A 17701-nucleotide genomic window follows, 5' to 3' on the forward strand; every position below is an offset into this window, starting at 1 on the left:
TACTCCATTCAACTCATCCAATTACAAGGCTACAAATAAATTCGAAATTCTTTGACATAAGAACTCTCAGCACACTTGGCCACCAGTAGCAGCACACATTGACACATTCTCTCTTGTTTTTTCAACGGAGGGCCAGTAGCAGCGTAACGTTTCAAACACTAGCAACGTGCATAGCCAGCAACCTTTCTAAATTGCATGAAACTAAGGCAATTAGATCTGTAAGAGACCTTCACATGTGGTAACCAAAGATACCCAGAAAATTACAAAGCATAACAAAGTTCAGTCATACAAGCATTTTTGTTATTGCATGAAGTTCCAAACCAGATAAATATAGCGCACATAAATATTTACAAGTCAGACTTTGGAACGATTCTCATAACAGGAAACCAGCCAACAAAATAATATTAGCTTTTATAACTTGGAAGGAAGCCAAATTAATATTGGCTTTATGACTTGGAAGGAACCCTACAACCTGCTCCGAAACAAGCATTGATTAACATGAGTTTGCAGAAATTTCTGGATGATAGTACAACACCTCATTCCAAATCATCTCCCTAATCATATCTTCGCCTAGATTCTCATCAATGTCAAGGTCCGCAGGAACCTCAGCTGGAGGATTGGTATTAGGGTCATAAAGAGGTGACATATAAGGGTGTTGCAAAGCCTCATCGACGCTAATCCTCTTGGATGGATCGAAAACAAGCATCTTCTGTAATAAATCAATGGCTAAAGGATCGGCACCAGGGTAAAGATTGGCAATAGGGATACTGGGGGTATATGGTAGGGACTTGATATATTTGCAGGCCTTTGGATTATCGATGAAGCTGATGTCAGAATCACCCATTGTACCAAGTACATTGATAATGAGCTTAAGCTGGTTAAGACACTCTGTACCGGGGAAGATGGGTTTCCGTCCAAGCAGTTCTGCAAAGATACATCCAACTGACCAAACATCGATTGAGGTACCATAATAATCACAACAAAGGAGCAGCTCGGGGGCCCGATACCAGCGGGTAACAACATACTCAGTCATGAACTGTCCTTTTCCACTACTAGCGCGAGCCAGACCAAAATCACAAATCTTTAGTTCGCAATTGGCATTAACAAGAAGATTTCCAGGTTTCAGATCTCGGTGCAGAATATTAGCAGAGTGGATATACTTTAACCCTCGCAGTAGCTGTAATCAAAAGAAGCAATTTCATTCAGGAATAATCAAAGTATGCTTTTGACAATCATATCCCTCAAACAGAAATAAAAGGTGAAATGTCGACAACAAGACATCGCAATATTAGCTATTGTTCTAAGCAACCAAATCAACAAGAGAATTAGCTAACGATAAAGTAAAATAAGAGAATATAAATATAAGAAAGAATGAACATTAAAATCAAGGGGAAAGGAAAATTCTAGAAAATGTCTCAGTTCTATACTTTGAATTCTTCCTATAAATATCTATAGCTTAACTGTTATCAAAGATAAAAGTTCATGAACAAAATATATGTGCAATTCTCGATTAAACTGTTACTTTAGCAAATGAGATGGCATCCAGTAAAAACCCAACCAAGCCCAAGAGAAAATCTGTTGACCATGTACCTTCATGCGGATGACAGATGTCTACTAAGAGAACAAGAGAAGTGATTTGCCCAATGGCCAGCTCACAAGCATGATACGATCTCGAAAATCTTAGAACACTTATATTGGAGGATTATTTATATTAAATAAAACAAAAGTAAAGTTTCTATAGATATTGATCAACTTGAATTAGGAAGGATTAAGGCTACCATTTAACTTCAATGGAACTTCATCTCACTTGGAGAATGAATACACACCAACCTTGAACACTAGAAGAACTTGAAAGGGAGAGAGTTGAAGTACAGTCTAAGGAAAACGAAGAGGTTTGATAAGCGTGAGTTAGTTGTGTTCCAACCCAAGCAGCTAGATTTACTTCATTTTTCTTCTTCTGGAGATCTGAATGACCAATGCAAAGGGTAAAAACGGATAATCTAGCAGTAGGAACCAATAGTATGGCCCATACCAATCAGTTGCATGGACCACTACTACTTGGTACACCATAAATGGCTGAGGCATGTAAGGCATCTTCACCACCCAAGTAGGTCCACATGGAGCACCTAGCTTAGACAGTGCGACATGAGATTTTTAACCATGGCCCGAACAAGATGGGCATTAATTTTTGAGATTTTTGAACATAAACAGAACAAGATGCAGTGTGTATGGGATGGTACCAAAATAACTTTCATTTGCATGAAGCAGCCAGAATTAAAAATAGTACAAAGGCAAATAGTATAGTATCATAGCGAGAAGTATAAAGATGGCATCTAGTCAAGCTTTGTCAAAGAACTAAAAAGGAAATTATGCCATTGTGGTACTTGAAATAGCCAATGAGAAGGGTGCCGGTAGAGTTTACTGGATATCTAGAACAAAAAGACTACTACATAATACACAAGAGCCAGTTACTCTTTAAGTAAAGAGTTGTTGCAGCCTGAAGTGCAACAAATTTCAGTTTCCAAATCGGAAACAACTTTAGAGACAAATTGTATCATCTCAGTTGACATGACACCAACACTAATGATGTAAAGACTATAATTTACACTGGTATTTTCAAGGAACAATTGTTTAAATTTAAGTTCTTGCATCCCTCCATCTTATACAGGCACACATAAAAAAGTAACAGAGCATTAACTTTTCCTTCGACCAGTAAACACATTGGAAAAGCAAAAATATCAGTGTATGATTATAGTCCAACCTCCCACCAAACACATTTACACATAATTTACAATAATATAAAGTTAAACTAGATTTCTCACCTTATTTCCTTCAAACAGAAGGAATCTTAATCTATCCCTTCAAATGAATATCACTTTAGCAACATGAGGGACCATTAATGAAATCACAGTAATGAATTGCTTAACCCCCATTAATTATGTTTCTTGCGCTTTATAGCATACAATTTGAAGTTCCAGGCTACCAAATTAAGCTCTCTTTTTTTCTTCTAGGTGATATATTACCAAAAGCTACGAGCAAGAAGAAGACTGCTTTGTTATAGAAGCTACACAACTTGAACAAAAGAAGACAATAAACCTAAATTGTCCCTTAAAGGGAGAAGTTGGAAGGATATATTTCAATTGTCATTTTAAAAAGAATGGAAGTGAAGTAGCCGATATCAGAAGCAAACCAATAAGTGACTTATCAGCATATTACTTCTTTCCTACCACTTTTCCTTGTAAAAAATCATTAATTACAATGCAAAATAGAAGCCAGGGAATAGAAGGTTAGCTTAGATACTAATGGTTACTAGAGGATCATAAGCAAAAATAAATCATTACAGGTCAGCTTGCAATTACAAATAACAAAGAAAATCAGAGTTTAAAAAGCAAGTCAAAAGAGGTTGGGTAATACATATAATTTCAAAAAGACCACAACAGATCAGCTAATCTACAAGAATCTAAGCCATGCTGTCAAAGCAAAATAGGCCAAAGGTGAAGCTAGCCTTGAGGCATTAAGTTAGTTGCTGAACGAGTGGCCAACCAATCATCATATACTTTGAAGTTAGTGAACAGTGAACCCAAGCCAAGTGTTTTTTAATAAGGAAATTAAGGCAAGAGACATTTTACTCGAGTCAAATGAAGATAGTTATTGAAAAGTGACCCTAATGTCATAGCAAAAAAGAAAAAAGGTAGAATAAGTACCCAGAAGCAAAGAACCCAAACCATATGAGGCAGGATTAATCAGGGCAAGTGAGAGAGAGTGGCTTATGGTTGGTGCCCCCTCGATTCACTTTTAGTAGCACATATAAATTCAAATTACAAAGACCCATACCTGAAAAAGGAAGTACTGACAATGGTCATTGGAAAGTGACTGCGATGATTTGATAATCTGATGCAGATCAGTGTCCATAAGTTCATAAACAAGGTACACATCCCTAAATGTTTTTCTGTGAGGCGGCATCATAATATCCTTCAAAGAGATGACATTCTCATGTCGAAGGTTACGAAGAAGCTTCAGTTCACGCAGAGTTCTAAGTGCATCCACACGGTTATCAAAAACATTATGTATTTTCTTGATCGCAACTTTTTCATTTGTCTCACGGTTGATTGATGAGCAAACAATTCCATAAGCACCTCTGCCGATAGGCTTGATGGGCACATATTTTGTGTCGATCTCAAACAAGGTCTGCCACATGGTGTAGTAGTGCTTCCCACGGTTTCCCACACCATTAGGAGGATCGACCAGCGTAGCCATTTCCTAGAAAGAGCAAGAACAGAGAGTCAACTAGAGATTGCACTTTCCACGATATAATCAAACTTCATTAAAGGGGATAATAATAATCAAAAAAGAAAGGGAAAACAAACAATTGAAAAACCTTATTTTGCTCAAATCAAGCCATTTTGTACAACACACGACGAGGAGTTCAACCAAATGAGCTAAAAGAATGAACTCTGGCATTGAATAGTGAGTGTATCAGAGAATCAAAAAGAGGGCGTTCAACATCATTTGAGGAGCAATCGAATCCGTACAATCACAATTGTAACTACAGAAAGCTCCTAAAAAAATTCTCCGAAAACACGACAAATAGGGAGAAACAGGAAATCGATGATTACCTAAGTCCCAAGACTACATGCACAAACTTGAAGAATCACAGTTATCAACAAGAGCTACCACCACCTTCAGCAGCAAAGACTTCAACTTTCTCGATTCTCCCCCTCTTCCTCTATCGAAGAACAGACCTCTAAAGCCCCAGATTTCTCGAAAACCCAAGCAGAAGCACTCGGATCGATCCAACCCAACGGAAATACTCAACTTCCCCCATCAATTCCCCCCACATCCCCATGACCCACCTCGGTTCAGCTCCAATTCACTTCACCCGGAGCCCTACTCACAGCATATCTTCCACCGCCGTTTCCACCTTGATCGGCGATCGATCCCGACACGGTTCCCACTTCTAACTCAGTAAAACTCGTTGCCCTAATCCCAGAACACCCGGATCAATCGAGTAAAGGGCAAGGTGAGGCGCCAAAATAAAATATAACCGACAGCTCCAGAAGTGTCGTCGACGGCGGCTACGTGTCTGACACTGCTTACGCTGCGACGGCGTCACATGGTACCGGGCAAGGACGGACGGACACTAAAACCTCGATTGATTGTCACCTGCTAATAATACCGACTAAACTAGTAATGATTATTGGTTAGAAAAAAAATGATGGTAGCATTTGTCAAATTGGTGGAAATTAGAACAATTTAATTTACTTAACGAAGTGGAATTAAAATGCCTCGCGTAGTGCTTGTAAAAACCAAATCCAATGCTACTCTCAAGTACGCGAATCGATCGCGGATCCAACTATCCCATAACTTGTTTTTCCAACAATCCTTGTTTCCATATATTTAATATTTGAATGCTGAAAAGGAAATAAAACAATTGCAAATTGTGATCATAAGATGATTTTCCAAAATTTAAATAAGTTCATTTAGCTCACGACATAAGATAATTTTCGAGCAACATTACACAACATGTCTCTCGACCACTTGAAAAGAAAAGGTAGTTGCAGCAACCAAATTGAGTCTTCAGACAGATTCATTAAGCAAATTTAACCACAACAAAGACGAGTGATCTAGGTGAAACTTGGGCACACAGGTCCCTTTGTTATGCCAAGGCGAACTTCCATACTGTGATGCAAGTCTGATGGTCTGATGGATTCTGAATCTTGTGGCACTGCAAATCAAGAAAGGGAAAACGAAAAATTGATATTAGGACACAAAATATCAAGGGAAAAAGAAAAGAAACGATCCAAGCTCAAAGGAGTGTATTAATAAATCAGTGAAACTGCTGTGGAGATAGTGTAGTTAGTGACAAGCTACTACATTACCAAGAGGATTATAATAAACAGTTACTTCCACAAATAAATATGCCACAGTGTAGATATCACATGAAACATAATGGAAGATAAAGGAAAACCAGAAGGAAAAATGTAAATATAAAATAAAAAGGAGAGAGCATACAATTGAGGTAGTCCTCAAAGGCAAATTCGTCTAATCCACCAGTAAAAGCCTCGAAACCTAGCATGGAGGATGGCAATGCTCCAGGTCTATGGAATCTACAATTGTAGTGTTATCTCAGTAAAAGTAATATAACATCAGAATTTTTTAATTAAAAAAAAGAAGCAAAATCAATATGCATGTAATGTGATTAGTAGCAAAGAACAAGCCTCATACATGTCAAAACAGAACTAAAAAACGTATCGTATCCATCTTAACGTGTGTGTTTATACAACTATTTTCTGAAAGGTGGTAAAAAAAAAGGTTGGATGACTTTGAACATTTTAAGTTGAAGTAAACACAATGTTTTTAGTAGCTGTTAGAAGTTGATCGAGTAAAGGACAAAGGCAAAAAGGATGATAAAATTATAGGTGTTAATTTGCTTTTATCCATAGGACACTGGATATCACATCTGTTGCTTTTCCTCCTTCCTTAACGGTCTGTTTGGGAGGAGGTGAGGGAAGGGGAAATAAGGGGAAGGGAAACTTTGAACCTTGTTTGAGAAGAAGTGAGGAAAGGGAAGGAAAGGTAAGGAAGGATAAGTTTTAACCTTCGTTACCCATGGAAAGAGAGATTTTCTTACACCCCGAATTGGGGTGTAAGGAAGGGGAAGGGAAAATAAAAAAAAAATTATTCCAATTTTATCCTTGTTCTTAATAGTTTAAGAAATGTTCCAATTTCTAATTTTGCTATGTCGCCGGAGTCCAATTTCCTCGTCTTCTTCATAGCTCGCTTGCTGTCAGATTATTAGAGGAGGGGCTCCAACATGTTTTTTAACTGAATTGAAGGAGAAATCATTTTTGTCATCAAAATTTAAGAGGATATCTACTATTATTAAATTTTTCTATCAAAATTTAATAAGTTTTTAAAGAATAGGAATTCTCGTTATTAGCGTTATATTTCAAATTTTTTTATTTAAGGTTTCTAAAATCATTATTTTCATTATTTCTCATTTAATTACTTGATTATCGATAATTCATTGTTTTGTTATGAATAATATAAAAAGATTAATTTTTTATTAAAAAAATAACTAATTTAAATGATAATATAAAAAATTAATTTTATTATTAAAAATATCTAATTTATATTTATATAAATATTAATATTATGAAAAATGTCTAATTTAAAAAGTAAGGGTATTTTTGTAACTTTATCTATTTAACCTTCATTCTCCTTCCTTTCCTCCCAAACAAAGTAACACATGTTACGTTAATGAACTTTCCGTCCCTCCCAAATAAGGAGAAGTTAAATACTTTACTTCCCCTCACTTCCCCTTCCTTCCCCTCCTTTCCCCTTCCGTTAATGAACCTTCCCTCACTCCATCCAAACAGAGGGTAAAGAGGTACTCATATGTACCCTTGGGCATTACTAGATCCATGCAAACATGTGATTTTCATAATTTAGGGGCTAAACACTGAATTATCAATTATTAAAATCACATGTTTGCAAGGGTCTAGTAGTGCCGTAGAGTATATATGAGTACTTTCTATTGAAAGATGTTTGGAGCTAACAATAACTTGAACAAACCAAGATGCTACTTCTTATATCCAAAAATAAACATAGAACTATACTATATGATAACTGAAAGGCAGGATCTTATATAAGATATAAGTTAATGCATCGCCATCTACATGTCATTTCAGATCATAGGTTCATAGTTGTACATAATTAGATTTTTGTCAATATCCTTCACACCTAGCATTGATCTACAATCTTCAGGTACAATGCAGTTTTGGAACATACACCCTCTTCACTTTCTACTACCAATGCATGTTACTATTTTATAGTCATCAGGTTAGGTTTTTGTCCTGACATTTATATGGAAGGATGAAAATGTCACGAATGGTATAAATGTTAAACCTTTAAGGCTTTAACGTTGGCATTGAAAATTTATACGGTATACTTGAATACATTTAGCAAATATAATTGAGAAGAAAAACACGGTGATAAAAAATCAATAAAAAAGTTGATTTCATAGATTCAGAACTAAAGAGTTAATACTTTACATTATTATGCGGGTTTAATGTGTAACACTTGGATTTTAGCATCATACACTCCATTCTCATACTCCCGTTTCTGATCAGGACAACAACTCTACTGATTTTGCGACAACCTAACCCTCTCTTACAGAACAAATAGTTAACCGATTTTTGTCTTTGTGGTATTCATGCAATTTCTCAAGAGGAAAAATACAAGACCTGGATAGAATTTGAGCATCGAAATCATTCCTCAGATTGAAAGCTGATCCATAGGCAAAATCCAACCCCATGCGCTTCTTTTCCTCCGAAATTCTACTCTTCTGATCGAATTCAAACAAGATTAGGGTTAAGCTTTGACATAATCAACAACACAAAGAGCTATAACAAAAGAAATCCAAATTCGGAAAGAAATAATAATTAAAAAAATCAGATCAAATTAGCAAAGAGGATGAGAAAGATAGGGCGAAATCGAGATTACAGAATCGCGAAGTGATTGAAGAGGGTGGGATCCCACGATGTCGCCCTTCACAGCGTGCAGACCGAAGCGCAGGATGTCGTGATGCCCCACCACCTCGTGCTCGATCACCGACTTCGACATCTTCTTCCCGTTCTTTTTCTCGCTTCCTTTCCTTTGTTTGTTGTGTAGGAACCGTACTGACCTAGTGCTTGATCAACACGAAATATGTTTCGGCTGTTAAATGAACCACGGCCGTCCGATCGGCATCTCATGAACGCGTCACGATTCGCCTATGACAAATTCTTCTCTCCAGTGCGACCTGTTTACAGAGAGAAGAGGGGAGGGAAAAGGAGAGGGAGGAGAGTGGATAAAAGTAGAAAATTTTCAATGTATTTATTTATTGAGTAATGATACGCTGTGGGAAAATCAAGCACGAAACGCTGCACGAATGAGTTATCCATTCCCACGTGGAATGAAAAAATGCATTTTCCATTCCTCTTTGTCCACCTCAACTTTGACTAAAACCCTAAACTGACACAGTTTCCCCCCGATCTCTCTTCCACAGAAGCTGTCCACCCATCTCCTCCAATTTCTCTTCTGCGCGCACTCTCCTCCGAGAAGTCTTCCTGCGCCTCTCCTCCTTTTTCTCTACTGCGCTGCCCTCTCCTCCTATTTCTCTTCTCTTCTGCGCCGCCCTCTCCTCCAATTTCTCTTCCACGCAGAAGCTGTGCACAAAGCAGAGATCTGCCACCATCGAAGCTCCTCCATTGCCGAGCGAACCCTAAAGGCGCACCCCCAGCGAAGCCGCGAAGCTCCTCCACGGCTTCTTTCTGGAAACCCTAAAGCTCCTCCACTAGCGACCCTGCCTTGACGAGAAAGGTGAGTGTCTACAGAACAACCAATCAGGCAACACGCTTATTCCTTCTGAACTTTGTCAAGCTTGACTTTGCTGCAACTCCAAATTCATGACTCCTGAAGTTCAGGGAGGTCTTTGGACAGATGCTTCACAAGGTTTTTTGTGACTATATCAGGCATGGATTCTCCAGTATAGTATGTTAAAGGGTCCATTTTCTTATCTTATGGAATAGGCAGAATTTTTTTTCTTCAAGTTATACTTATTTAACTTATATCTGTTTATTAAATTTATTGTCAATATTTGGGAGAAATTCCAATGGAGGATTGTATATCTTTTGTGATTTGTGATATCTCTTGCTGTTGAGATTTGTGATTTTGTTATTCATATGACTATGGTCTCTTTTATATTATATTGTTTATTTATTTGTAATTCTTGTAACATATCTCTTCTTGCAGCATATCATTTCTTATAGCATATCATTTGTCTTCTTTGTCCATTGTATAAAAGTTTGCTAATAGCTATTTTATTTGAATGTAGGTTGTAAAATTGTTATGAAGCAAGAACGATTAATTGAGGGTGATTTCCAAGTGTTGGGCGATTCGTCAAGCTCAAATGGAGTTGATACTCCACAAGTTGGGATGTGTTTTTCAGCTGAAGAAGAAGTTCGCGATTTTTACAAATCCTATGCCCAGATTCTTGGTTTTGGTATTGCAAAGCTGGGTTCCAAAAAAGGAGATGATGGCCAGCTGAAGTATTTTTCATTTGGATGCTCTAAAAATGGTAAGACTGCTCCTAGAGTGAAAAATTCTTTTTATCCTAGACCCTGTAGCAAAACGGATTGCAAAGCAAAGATTAATATTACAGTTCAGAATGATGGATCATGTGTCATTACGAGTATTCAACTTGAACACAATCATGCATTAAGTTCAAGAAAGTCAAGACATTTTAGATGTAATAAAGTGTTAGATTTCCAAACTAAGAGGAAATTAGAGTTGAATGATCAAGCGGGAATAACTTTAAGTAAGAGTTTTCAATCATTTGTTGTTGAAGCTGGTGGCTATGAAAACTTATCGTTTGATGAGAGAAAGTGTAGAAATTATGTGGCTGAATCACGGAGATTAAGGCTTGGGAATGGTGATGTAGAAGCCTTGAATAATTACTTTTATCGTATGCAAAGTAGAAATTCAAATTTCTTTTATGTGATTGACGTAGATGAAGATTCTCGCATAAGAAATATATTTTGGGCTGATGCAAGATCTAGGGCTGCATGTGATTCTTTTTCTGATGTCATTACATTTGATACTACATATCTTACCAATAGTTATGATATGTCATTTGCTCCGTTTGTTGGAGTAAATCATCATGGTGAATCCATATTACTTGGTTGTGGTTTGATATCTAAAGAAGATTCTGAAACTTTTATTTGGTTATTTAAATCATGGTTGACATGCATGAGAGGACGAGCTCCACGAGCTATTATTACAGATCAATGCAAAGCCATGGAAATTGCAATTGTTGAGGTATTTCCGAACTCTCATCATCGTTTATGTCTTTGGCATATTATGAAAAAACTTCCAGCGAAGTTTAGTAGTCATGCCAACTATAAGTTGATAAAGAGAAACTTGAAGAATATTGTTTACAATTCTATGACATCTGAAGAATGTGATAGCAACTGGAAAAAATTGATCGAAGAATTTAACTTGGAGAAAAATGATTGGTTGAATTCTTTATATGAAATTCGTCATAAGTGGATGCCTGTATATGTGAAAGATAAATTTTGGGCAGGGATGTCAACAAGTCAAAGAAGCGAAAGTATGAATGCATTTTTTGATGATTATGTTCATTCAAAAACAACTTTGAAACAGTTTATTGAACAATATGACAATGCTTTGAAAAGCAAGATTGAAAAGGAAGATAATTCTGATTTTGCATCTTTCAATTCAATCATTCCAGTTATCAGTGGCAATCCAATTGAAAAACAGTTTCAAAGTGTTTACACTAACAAAATATTCAAGTTGTTTCAAGATGAATTGCGAGGTTTGATGTTTTTGTAACACTACATTTGTGAAGCAAGAAGGGTCAACACTCTTTTTTGAGGTGACAAAAACTATATATGGGAAAGAGGGAGCAACTCAAAAAAATGTTTCATTTTGGGTACAATATAGTGAGTTACAATCTCAGATGAAGTGTTTGTGTCGTCTCTTTGAGTTTCGTGGAATTGTGTGTAGACATTTGATGTCAGTTATAGTGAAAAGAAATATCACTATAGTTCCAGAAAATTATATATTGGAACGATGGCGCAAAGACATTAAACGTGGATATCAAGGAATCACCAATATATATGATGATTCTTATCATCATGCAGAGGAACGACAAAGATATAATAATCTTCAACCATTGTTACAAGAAGTGGGGCAGCTTGGGTCAAAAAATGATGAAAGGTGCTTTGTTTTAACAGGGATATTGAAAGAAGCCAAAAAAAAGAATTATGGATATAAATATTGGTGATTCATTTGATGGTTATCAGGACAGCAATAAAATATATGAAGAATCAAGAAATGAGAGCAAACAGTTTCACAGTCCTCTAAAAGTAAGGTCTCGTGGACGGCCACCGATGAAACGAAAACAATCCAAAATTGAGTAAATTGTGAAAAAGACGAAGACAAAGTCTCAAAAAAAGGTATGGTTGTATATTTAGCGAAATATGCTTTTGGTGTTATGTTTTAGTGATAATTGATTTTGCTTTTGTTATTTGTTAATATTGAACATAACTACATCTATCTACAGAGTTCTACAGTTGATAAAAAGCAAGATGAGTTATCAAATATGAATTCTCCAAGTATGATCGATGATGAGTCCAGTAAAAATGTAAGTTGCGATTTCACCAGGTATGCACAGCTTTCTTAGGTTACTACACATCAATTTTGAGAATAACTACTATGTATCAAAATTGCGATCAATAATTAGTCTTTGCAAGATCCTGAAAGAAAGGTATGCACAGCTTTCTTAGGTGAAAAATACACATCTATTTTTGAATGTCTTTGCACATACCTAACTAGGAATGAAATGATCTGTAAACATTTGATAGTTGCTTTAATTCGTTGTCAATCATGCTTTCTCCTTCTGCCCAGCATCTTAACTTTGAATGTCTTTCTTAGGTTATATGTCTACTATGTCAATCATCTTAACTTTATCCTTCAGCCCAATAATTTCATCAGGCTTTTATTTATTTTGCAGGTTGTGTACTAAGGCCTATGCCGGGGAAATGGAGTTGATGACAAAAGAGAGAGAATATGCTGGATTTATGTTCATGACATTTAGACACTTTTTGTTGTGTGCTTGAGGGGTTGCAATGATGTTTATGTAAGCCCTATGTTGGGTTCTTTTTTAATTGAATATTGTAATGCAATTGAAGATTGTAATGCAATTAAATTTATGTTTCCAATTGAATATTGTAGGTAGTATCCAATTGAGAATTGTAATGCAATTAGATTTATATTTCCAATTTAAGTTTGTAAGTAGTATCCAATTAAAGTTTGTAATGAACTTGCATCATTTGGAGCTTGCATCATTTGGAGCCTCTTTCAGTTCATAGTTTCCAATTTGTAATCTCAATGCCTCTGTTATAAGTTATTTTTTTTTTTCTCTGTTCTAAGTTATTCTTTTCTTCTTTGACATGATAAAGCTCTTGGGCAAGAACTTCTTTATCTTTTAAGAGGATTACAATTTTAGCTTCAAGTTCCATTTCCCTTTCCTTCAGCAAGATTATTTCATTCTGGAAATGTTTTAGCATCAAGTAGCTTTTGAAGTAACAAGGTGCACGCTGCTTTGGGGGAGAAATCAATGGCCTACGGCCACTTTTGGTGTTGCTAATGCAATCAGCTTGACTTGGTGATCAGCTGAGTGCTAGCTTTTGAAGCTTTTGGCACGATGAGAATGCTAGTATGTATGAGTAGCTTTGATGCTGCAAAACAATTGTCTTAAGCATGCTATTTCCTCAGCATCATAACGATAATAAACAGTCCACTCATAAGTTGAAAGATTTTGTTTCCAGTAAATCTGGTGAATATAATCAATTGACCTGACCCATGTTTAGCTCTATTCGTTGAAGTGATCTAGCACATGGCATGATGGCAACTCCAAACATGCTCGGATGCCAGATTTAAAATGCTAAATACAATTCTGCTCAACTTCCTTTAGAATACTGAAACTTGAAAAATAAACAAGATGAAACATATTCTCCAATGATTTGAATAGATCAGTAAACAAAAACATGGTAACAAAACTATAAAGAAAAAAATCTTATTAGAAGATATCTTAGTATTTTGCATTGCTCATGGTCATGAAGCCATTTGAAGAGCAGCTCTGCTCGCTACTACCCAATTGGTACTCGTGCACTGAAACCACATTTCCCTTTCCTTCCAGACAATGGATCACTTTAATCCTCAGTTGTTACACTTTTACAAGTACAACAAATAGAGAAAATTTAAAACTAGATGCAATGGAAATGGAACGAAAAAGTTTCATTCATCTAGAATAAGAAAGAAACAAGATTAACCATGATATGAATTTGACAAAATGCAAGACCAGAAAGCAACTAAAATTGCTTCAATCACATTATATATCAAAAAACTACTTACAAACTTCAATTAGAAATATATGGCTAATATAGGTTGAAGGCACATTAAAAAACCAAAAAACATCTTTCATTACTACAACAGTTATTTGCTTATAGCAAATTACACCAACCACTTCCAAATCATCACAATCCAAGTAAATACAAATACAACGATAACAACTCTAAACTTTCTATTAAATGAACATATTTCATCACTCAACTTCATAGTAACAGAGTTGTTCACAGGCTCCAGGAGAACATTGCAATCAACTGCACTTTCGATGTACATATTAGATTTCTTCAATTCACTAATCTCCATTTGTAATTTTTTGTTATCCCTCTTCAGATCATTAATAATTCTCTTAGCTCTCTCTGACAATTCTGGATCATGTCATAAGAAGAAGCCACATCCCCTTTCCTGAATATCAAATAAACTTAATCAAAATCCAATAATTAAAAAGCATATAAATACGGTTGGTTTTGAAATCATTTTATATAAATAAAACTTACTCTAAATTTTGGGCATGAAAAAAATCGTCTGCCTGGGTTGGTTTCCTTCCATGAAGTCCAAAGAGTAGCTCTTAACCCACAATAGCATAATATATGAGGTGTTTCATCTTGTTCATCATTCATGCATCTTCGAGTGAAAGATGATGATGATATCGAACCGGCTGCCATGAATATTTGTTCCTTTGTCCTGTAATCTTTTTCATATCAAAAGAACAAAAACCATCTACTCTTTCATATCCTTGCTCAACTACTATAATTTAGGTAATTGATGTTAAAGTTATACTAATACTTAGGAGGCCACACATAGTATAAGAGATCTCCATGTATAAAATGTTGGAAATTTAAAATATCCTAAACATGATTTTCAATTTCCTAATTGGTTCCACTTCTGGGAACCAAACAAAATTGGTTAATAATAGGACATGTCTCAAGTTTGATCAATGAGATGCTACAAGAATTATAATAGGGCAAACAGAATTATAATTGCATTTGTTCAAGAAGAACAGTCTTGAGAAGAACTTAATGTCAAGTAAGAAAAAACAAACCCGTACAAAGGCACGGTTCGCTGGTGGAGGAGCTTTAGGGCTTAGGCGGTGGAAGAGCTTTAGGGCTTAGGCCGTGGAGGAGCTTCGCGGCTTCGCTGGTGGTGCGCCTTTAGGGTTCACTCGGCGATGGAAGAGCTTCGATGGTGGCGGATCTCTGCCTTGTGCACAGCTTCTGCGTGGAAGATCTCTCGAAGGAGAGTGCGGCGCAGAAGAGAAAAAGGAGGAGAGGGCTGCGCAAAAGAGAAAAAGGAGAGGAGGCGAAGCTTCTGTGTGGAAGATCTCTCAGAGGAGAGTGCGGCGCAGAAGTGAAAAAGGAGGAGAGGGCTTCGCAGAAGAGAAAAAGGAGAGGCGAAGCTTCTCGGAGGAGAGGTCAGCGCAGAAGAGAAAAGGAGAGGCGAAGCTTCTCAGAGGAGAGGTCGGCGCAGAAGAGAAAAAGAAGAGGCGAAGCCTCTCGGAGGAGAGTGCGGCGCAGAAGAGAAATCGGAGGAGATGGGTGGGCAGCTTCTGTGGAAGAGAGATCGGGGGGAAACTGTGTCAATTTAGGGTTTTAGTCAAAGTTGAGGTGGACAGAGAGGAATGGAAAATGCATTTTTTCATTCCACGTGGGAATGGATGACTCATTCGTGCAGCGTTTCGTGCTTTGTTTTCCCGCAGCGTATCATTACTCTTATTTATTTTATATTTACAGATCAAGTGGTAAAAACGGTGAAGCGCTTTTCCAATGCCTCTATCAGTTCGTTCCAAAATCAATACGGAAAAAATAAATTATAATAAAAAAAAATTACATGCAATCCTTAATTAGAAATAAAATTTTATATGTAATTCTCATTGATAAAAATTTTTGTTTTCACTCTTCAGTAAAATATAATGAATACTAATTTACATAATTATTCCGGATATTTTTAAGTATAAAAAGTTCAAAAATAAATATAGTTCTTTTTAAATTCAACATATTAAACTAAAATCAAGTATATTTTCTATCAAATTTAGCACGACTCTTTTTCCACCTCAATTGGATAGAAAATATATATATATATTTTAAATGGTGCTCAATTAGATGGAAAATATATTAAATTTTCTTTAAATGATGTTGAATTTAGGAGAAATTATATTAAGTAGGAAAAAAATCGTGTTCAATTTGATAGAAAATATACTCGATTCTAATTTAAAGTGCTGATTTAATAGAAATTATACTCATTTTTAGACTTTTTGTACTTACAAAATATGAGAGGCAATTTTGATAGAAAATATACTCGATTTTAGTTTAAATGGTTGAATTTAAGAGTAATTATACTTATTTTTAGATTTTTTATACCTAAAAAATCTGAGGGGCAATTATAAAATCATGCTCAATTTGATAGAATATAATATATACTTGATTCTAGTAAAAAGTACGTAATTTAATAGGAATTATATCCATTTTTAGACTTTTTGTACCTAAAAAATATGAGGGGCAATTTTGATAGAAAATATACTCAATTCTAGTTTAAAGTGCTGAATTTAAAAGGAATTATACTCATTTTTGAACTTTTTGTACCTAAAAAATCTGAGGAACAATTAGGTAATGGTATTTGCATAAGGAAGTTAAAACAAATAAAACTTTGCATGCAGGAAGTGGAAACAAAATTTTTTTAACATGAAAATTGCATGCAAAGTTAACATTATTGATCATGTCCGGGTGCTGAGTCGACAGACGCTGGGGACGTGGCGCTCTCATTGACGGCGTATGAACCTCCGACTGGCTTGAGCCTCCGGTGAGAACCTGCAAGCACAAAACCGAGCCGGGAAAGGGTTCCCGACGACGACCCTCCGACGCTCAAGTCAGCTCCGGCGAGAAGAGATCGAGGCAGAATAACGAGAATGAAGACTGTAGCTACAGTAGATGCGAATGCATACCTCTGTCGAAGGTTGGGGGTCCTTATATAGGGCTCCCCGGAGGCACGTGCACACTTTCTGAAGTATGCACGCTCCTCAAAGCATACCTAGAAATGGTCGTGTCAGAAAAGTGCGTCTGACATCATACCTCAATTGTCCGAGCATTTCCCTGACGTGATAGTGGAAGCTTCCACCGTACGATTCTCTGTCTGGTCCGGTCGCTGCCCATGTCGTCTGTCGGTGGCGCTTATCTCAAGGAAGATATAGCCAGATATTATTTTTGTCGGTATCGGGCCGAGCGGAAGGGACGCTCGGCTCGTCAGTCACCCGGTCATTCGATGGGCATCACGGCCGAGCCGATCAGGTCGTCCGCTCAACCGAGGGCGACTGATGCGATCCTCTGAACAAAAGGAGTCCTACTTAGCTTGTGAGCGTCGGAAGCTCGGCATAACGGCCGAGCTGTCAAAGCACCGACTCGGGCGCTGTCCGAGCTGATCGCTCAGGTAGGTTGACTTTGGCTGCGACCGCCACAGGACCGTTGACCATTATCCGGGCAGCCCCTCTCCTTTCTTACCACATGAATTATAGGGATTTACGCTCCATCAATCTCAAGATTCAATCTCTCGACTTTAAATAATAAATTTTTTATTTATTTACCATCCCAATTATGCACATATGCACATGACCGTGGGACTTATATTTATAGATCAAGATGGAGAAGAAAGGAGGGAGAGAAGTAGAAATTTTTGAACGGTAAATTATTAAATCGCATGGATAACTTTAAAAAAACCTAAATTACATATTTGATATCTT

At 36.7% G+C, this 17701-nt stretch overlaps 3 protein-coding genes across 3 annotated transcripts; 1 reads left to right on the top strand and 2 right to left on the bottom strand.

The window, feature by feature from the left end:
* Positions 1-234: 234 nt before the first annotated feature.
* LOC122012509 (mitogen-activated protein kinase 4-like) lies at positions 235-5173 on the bottom strand. The gene is made up of 3 exons (XM_042569076.1): positions 4617-5173; positions 3835-4260; positions 235-1177 (listed from the first exon to the last, which is right to left on the bottom strand). Exons 2-3 carry the CDS (start codon positions 4255-4257, stop codon positions 494-496), a joined length of 1107 nt encoding a protein of 368 aa, XP_042425010.1. The 5' UTR covers positions 4258-4260; positions 4617-5173; the 3' UTR covers positions 235-493.
* Positions 5174-5438: 265 nt separating this feature from the next.
* LOC122012510 (cyclin-B1-2-like) lies at positions 5439-8699 on the bottom strand. Its single transcript, XM_042569077.1, has 4 exons — positions 8506-8699; positions 8247-8347; positions 6013-6107; positions 5439-5725 (listed from the first exon to the last, which is right to left on the bottom strand). The coding sequence occupies exons 1-4, from the start codon at positions 8623-8625 to the stop codon at positions 5625-5627; spliced, it is 417 nt and encodes a 138-aa protein (XP_042425011.1). The 5' UTR covers positions 8626-8699; the 3' UTR covers positions 5439-5624.
* Positions 8700-9449: 750 nt separating this feature from the next.
* LOC122010523 (protein FAR-RED IMPAIRED RESPONSE 1-like) lies at positions 9450-11928 on the top strand. Its single transcript, XM_042567055.1, has 4 exons — positions 9450-9495; positions 9878-11331; positions 11522-11781; positions 11868-11928. The coding sequence occupies exons 1-4, from the start codon at positions 9450-9452 to the stop codon at positions 11926-11928; spliced, it is 1821 nt and encodes a 606-aa protein (XP_042422989.1).
* The last annotated feature ends 5773 nt before the right edge of the window (positions 11929-17701 follow it).

This window comes from Zingiber officinale, chromosome 8A, assembly GCF_018446385.1.
Source record: "Zingiber officinale cultivar Zhangliang chromosome 8A, Zo_v1.1, whole genome shotgun sequence".
Taxonomy (NCBI): Eukaryota; Viridiplantae; Streptophyta; class Magnoliopsida; order Zingiberales; family Zingiberaceae; genus Zingiber; species Zingiber officinale.

Coding starts and splice junctions, on each gene's coding strand:
- LOC122012509 (XM_042569076.1), bottom strand. CDS start 4,257: ATGGCTACGCTGGTCGATCCTCCTAATGGTGTGGGAAACCGTGGGAAG. Junction 1,178..3,834: donor GTCAGTACTTCCTTTTTCAG/GTATGGGTCTTT, acceptor TTTTGATTACAG/CTACTGCGAGGGTTAAAGTA.
- LOC122012510 (XM_042569077.1), bottom strand. CDS start 8,625: ATGTCGAAGTCGGTGATCGAGCACGAGGTGGTGGGGCATCACGACATC. Junction 8,348..8,505: donor TTCAATCACTTCGCGATTCT/GTAATCTCGATT, acceptor GAATTCGATCAG/AAGAGTAGAATTTCGGAGGA. Junction 6,108..8,246: donor GATGCTCAAATTCTATCCAG/GTCTTGTATTTT, acceptor CTACAATTGTAG/ATTCCATAGACCTGGAGCAT.
- LOC122010523 (XM_042567055.1), top strand. CDS start 9,450: ATGACTCCTGAAGTTCAGGGAGGTCTTTGGACAGATGCTTCACAAG. Junction 11,332..11,521: donor TTGAAAAACAGTTTCAAAGT/GTTTACACTAAC, acceptor TTACAATCTCAG/ATGAAGTGTTTGTGTCGTCT. Junction 11,782..11,867: donor GGGTCAAAAAATGATGAAAG/GTGCTTTGTTTT, acceptor GATGGTTATCAG/GACAGCAATAAAATATATGA.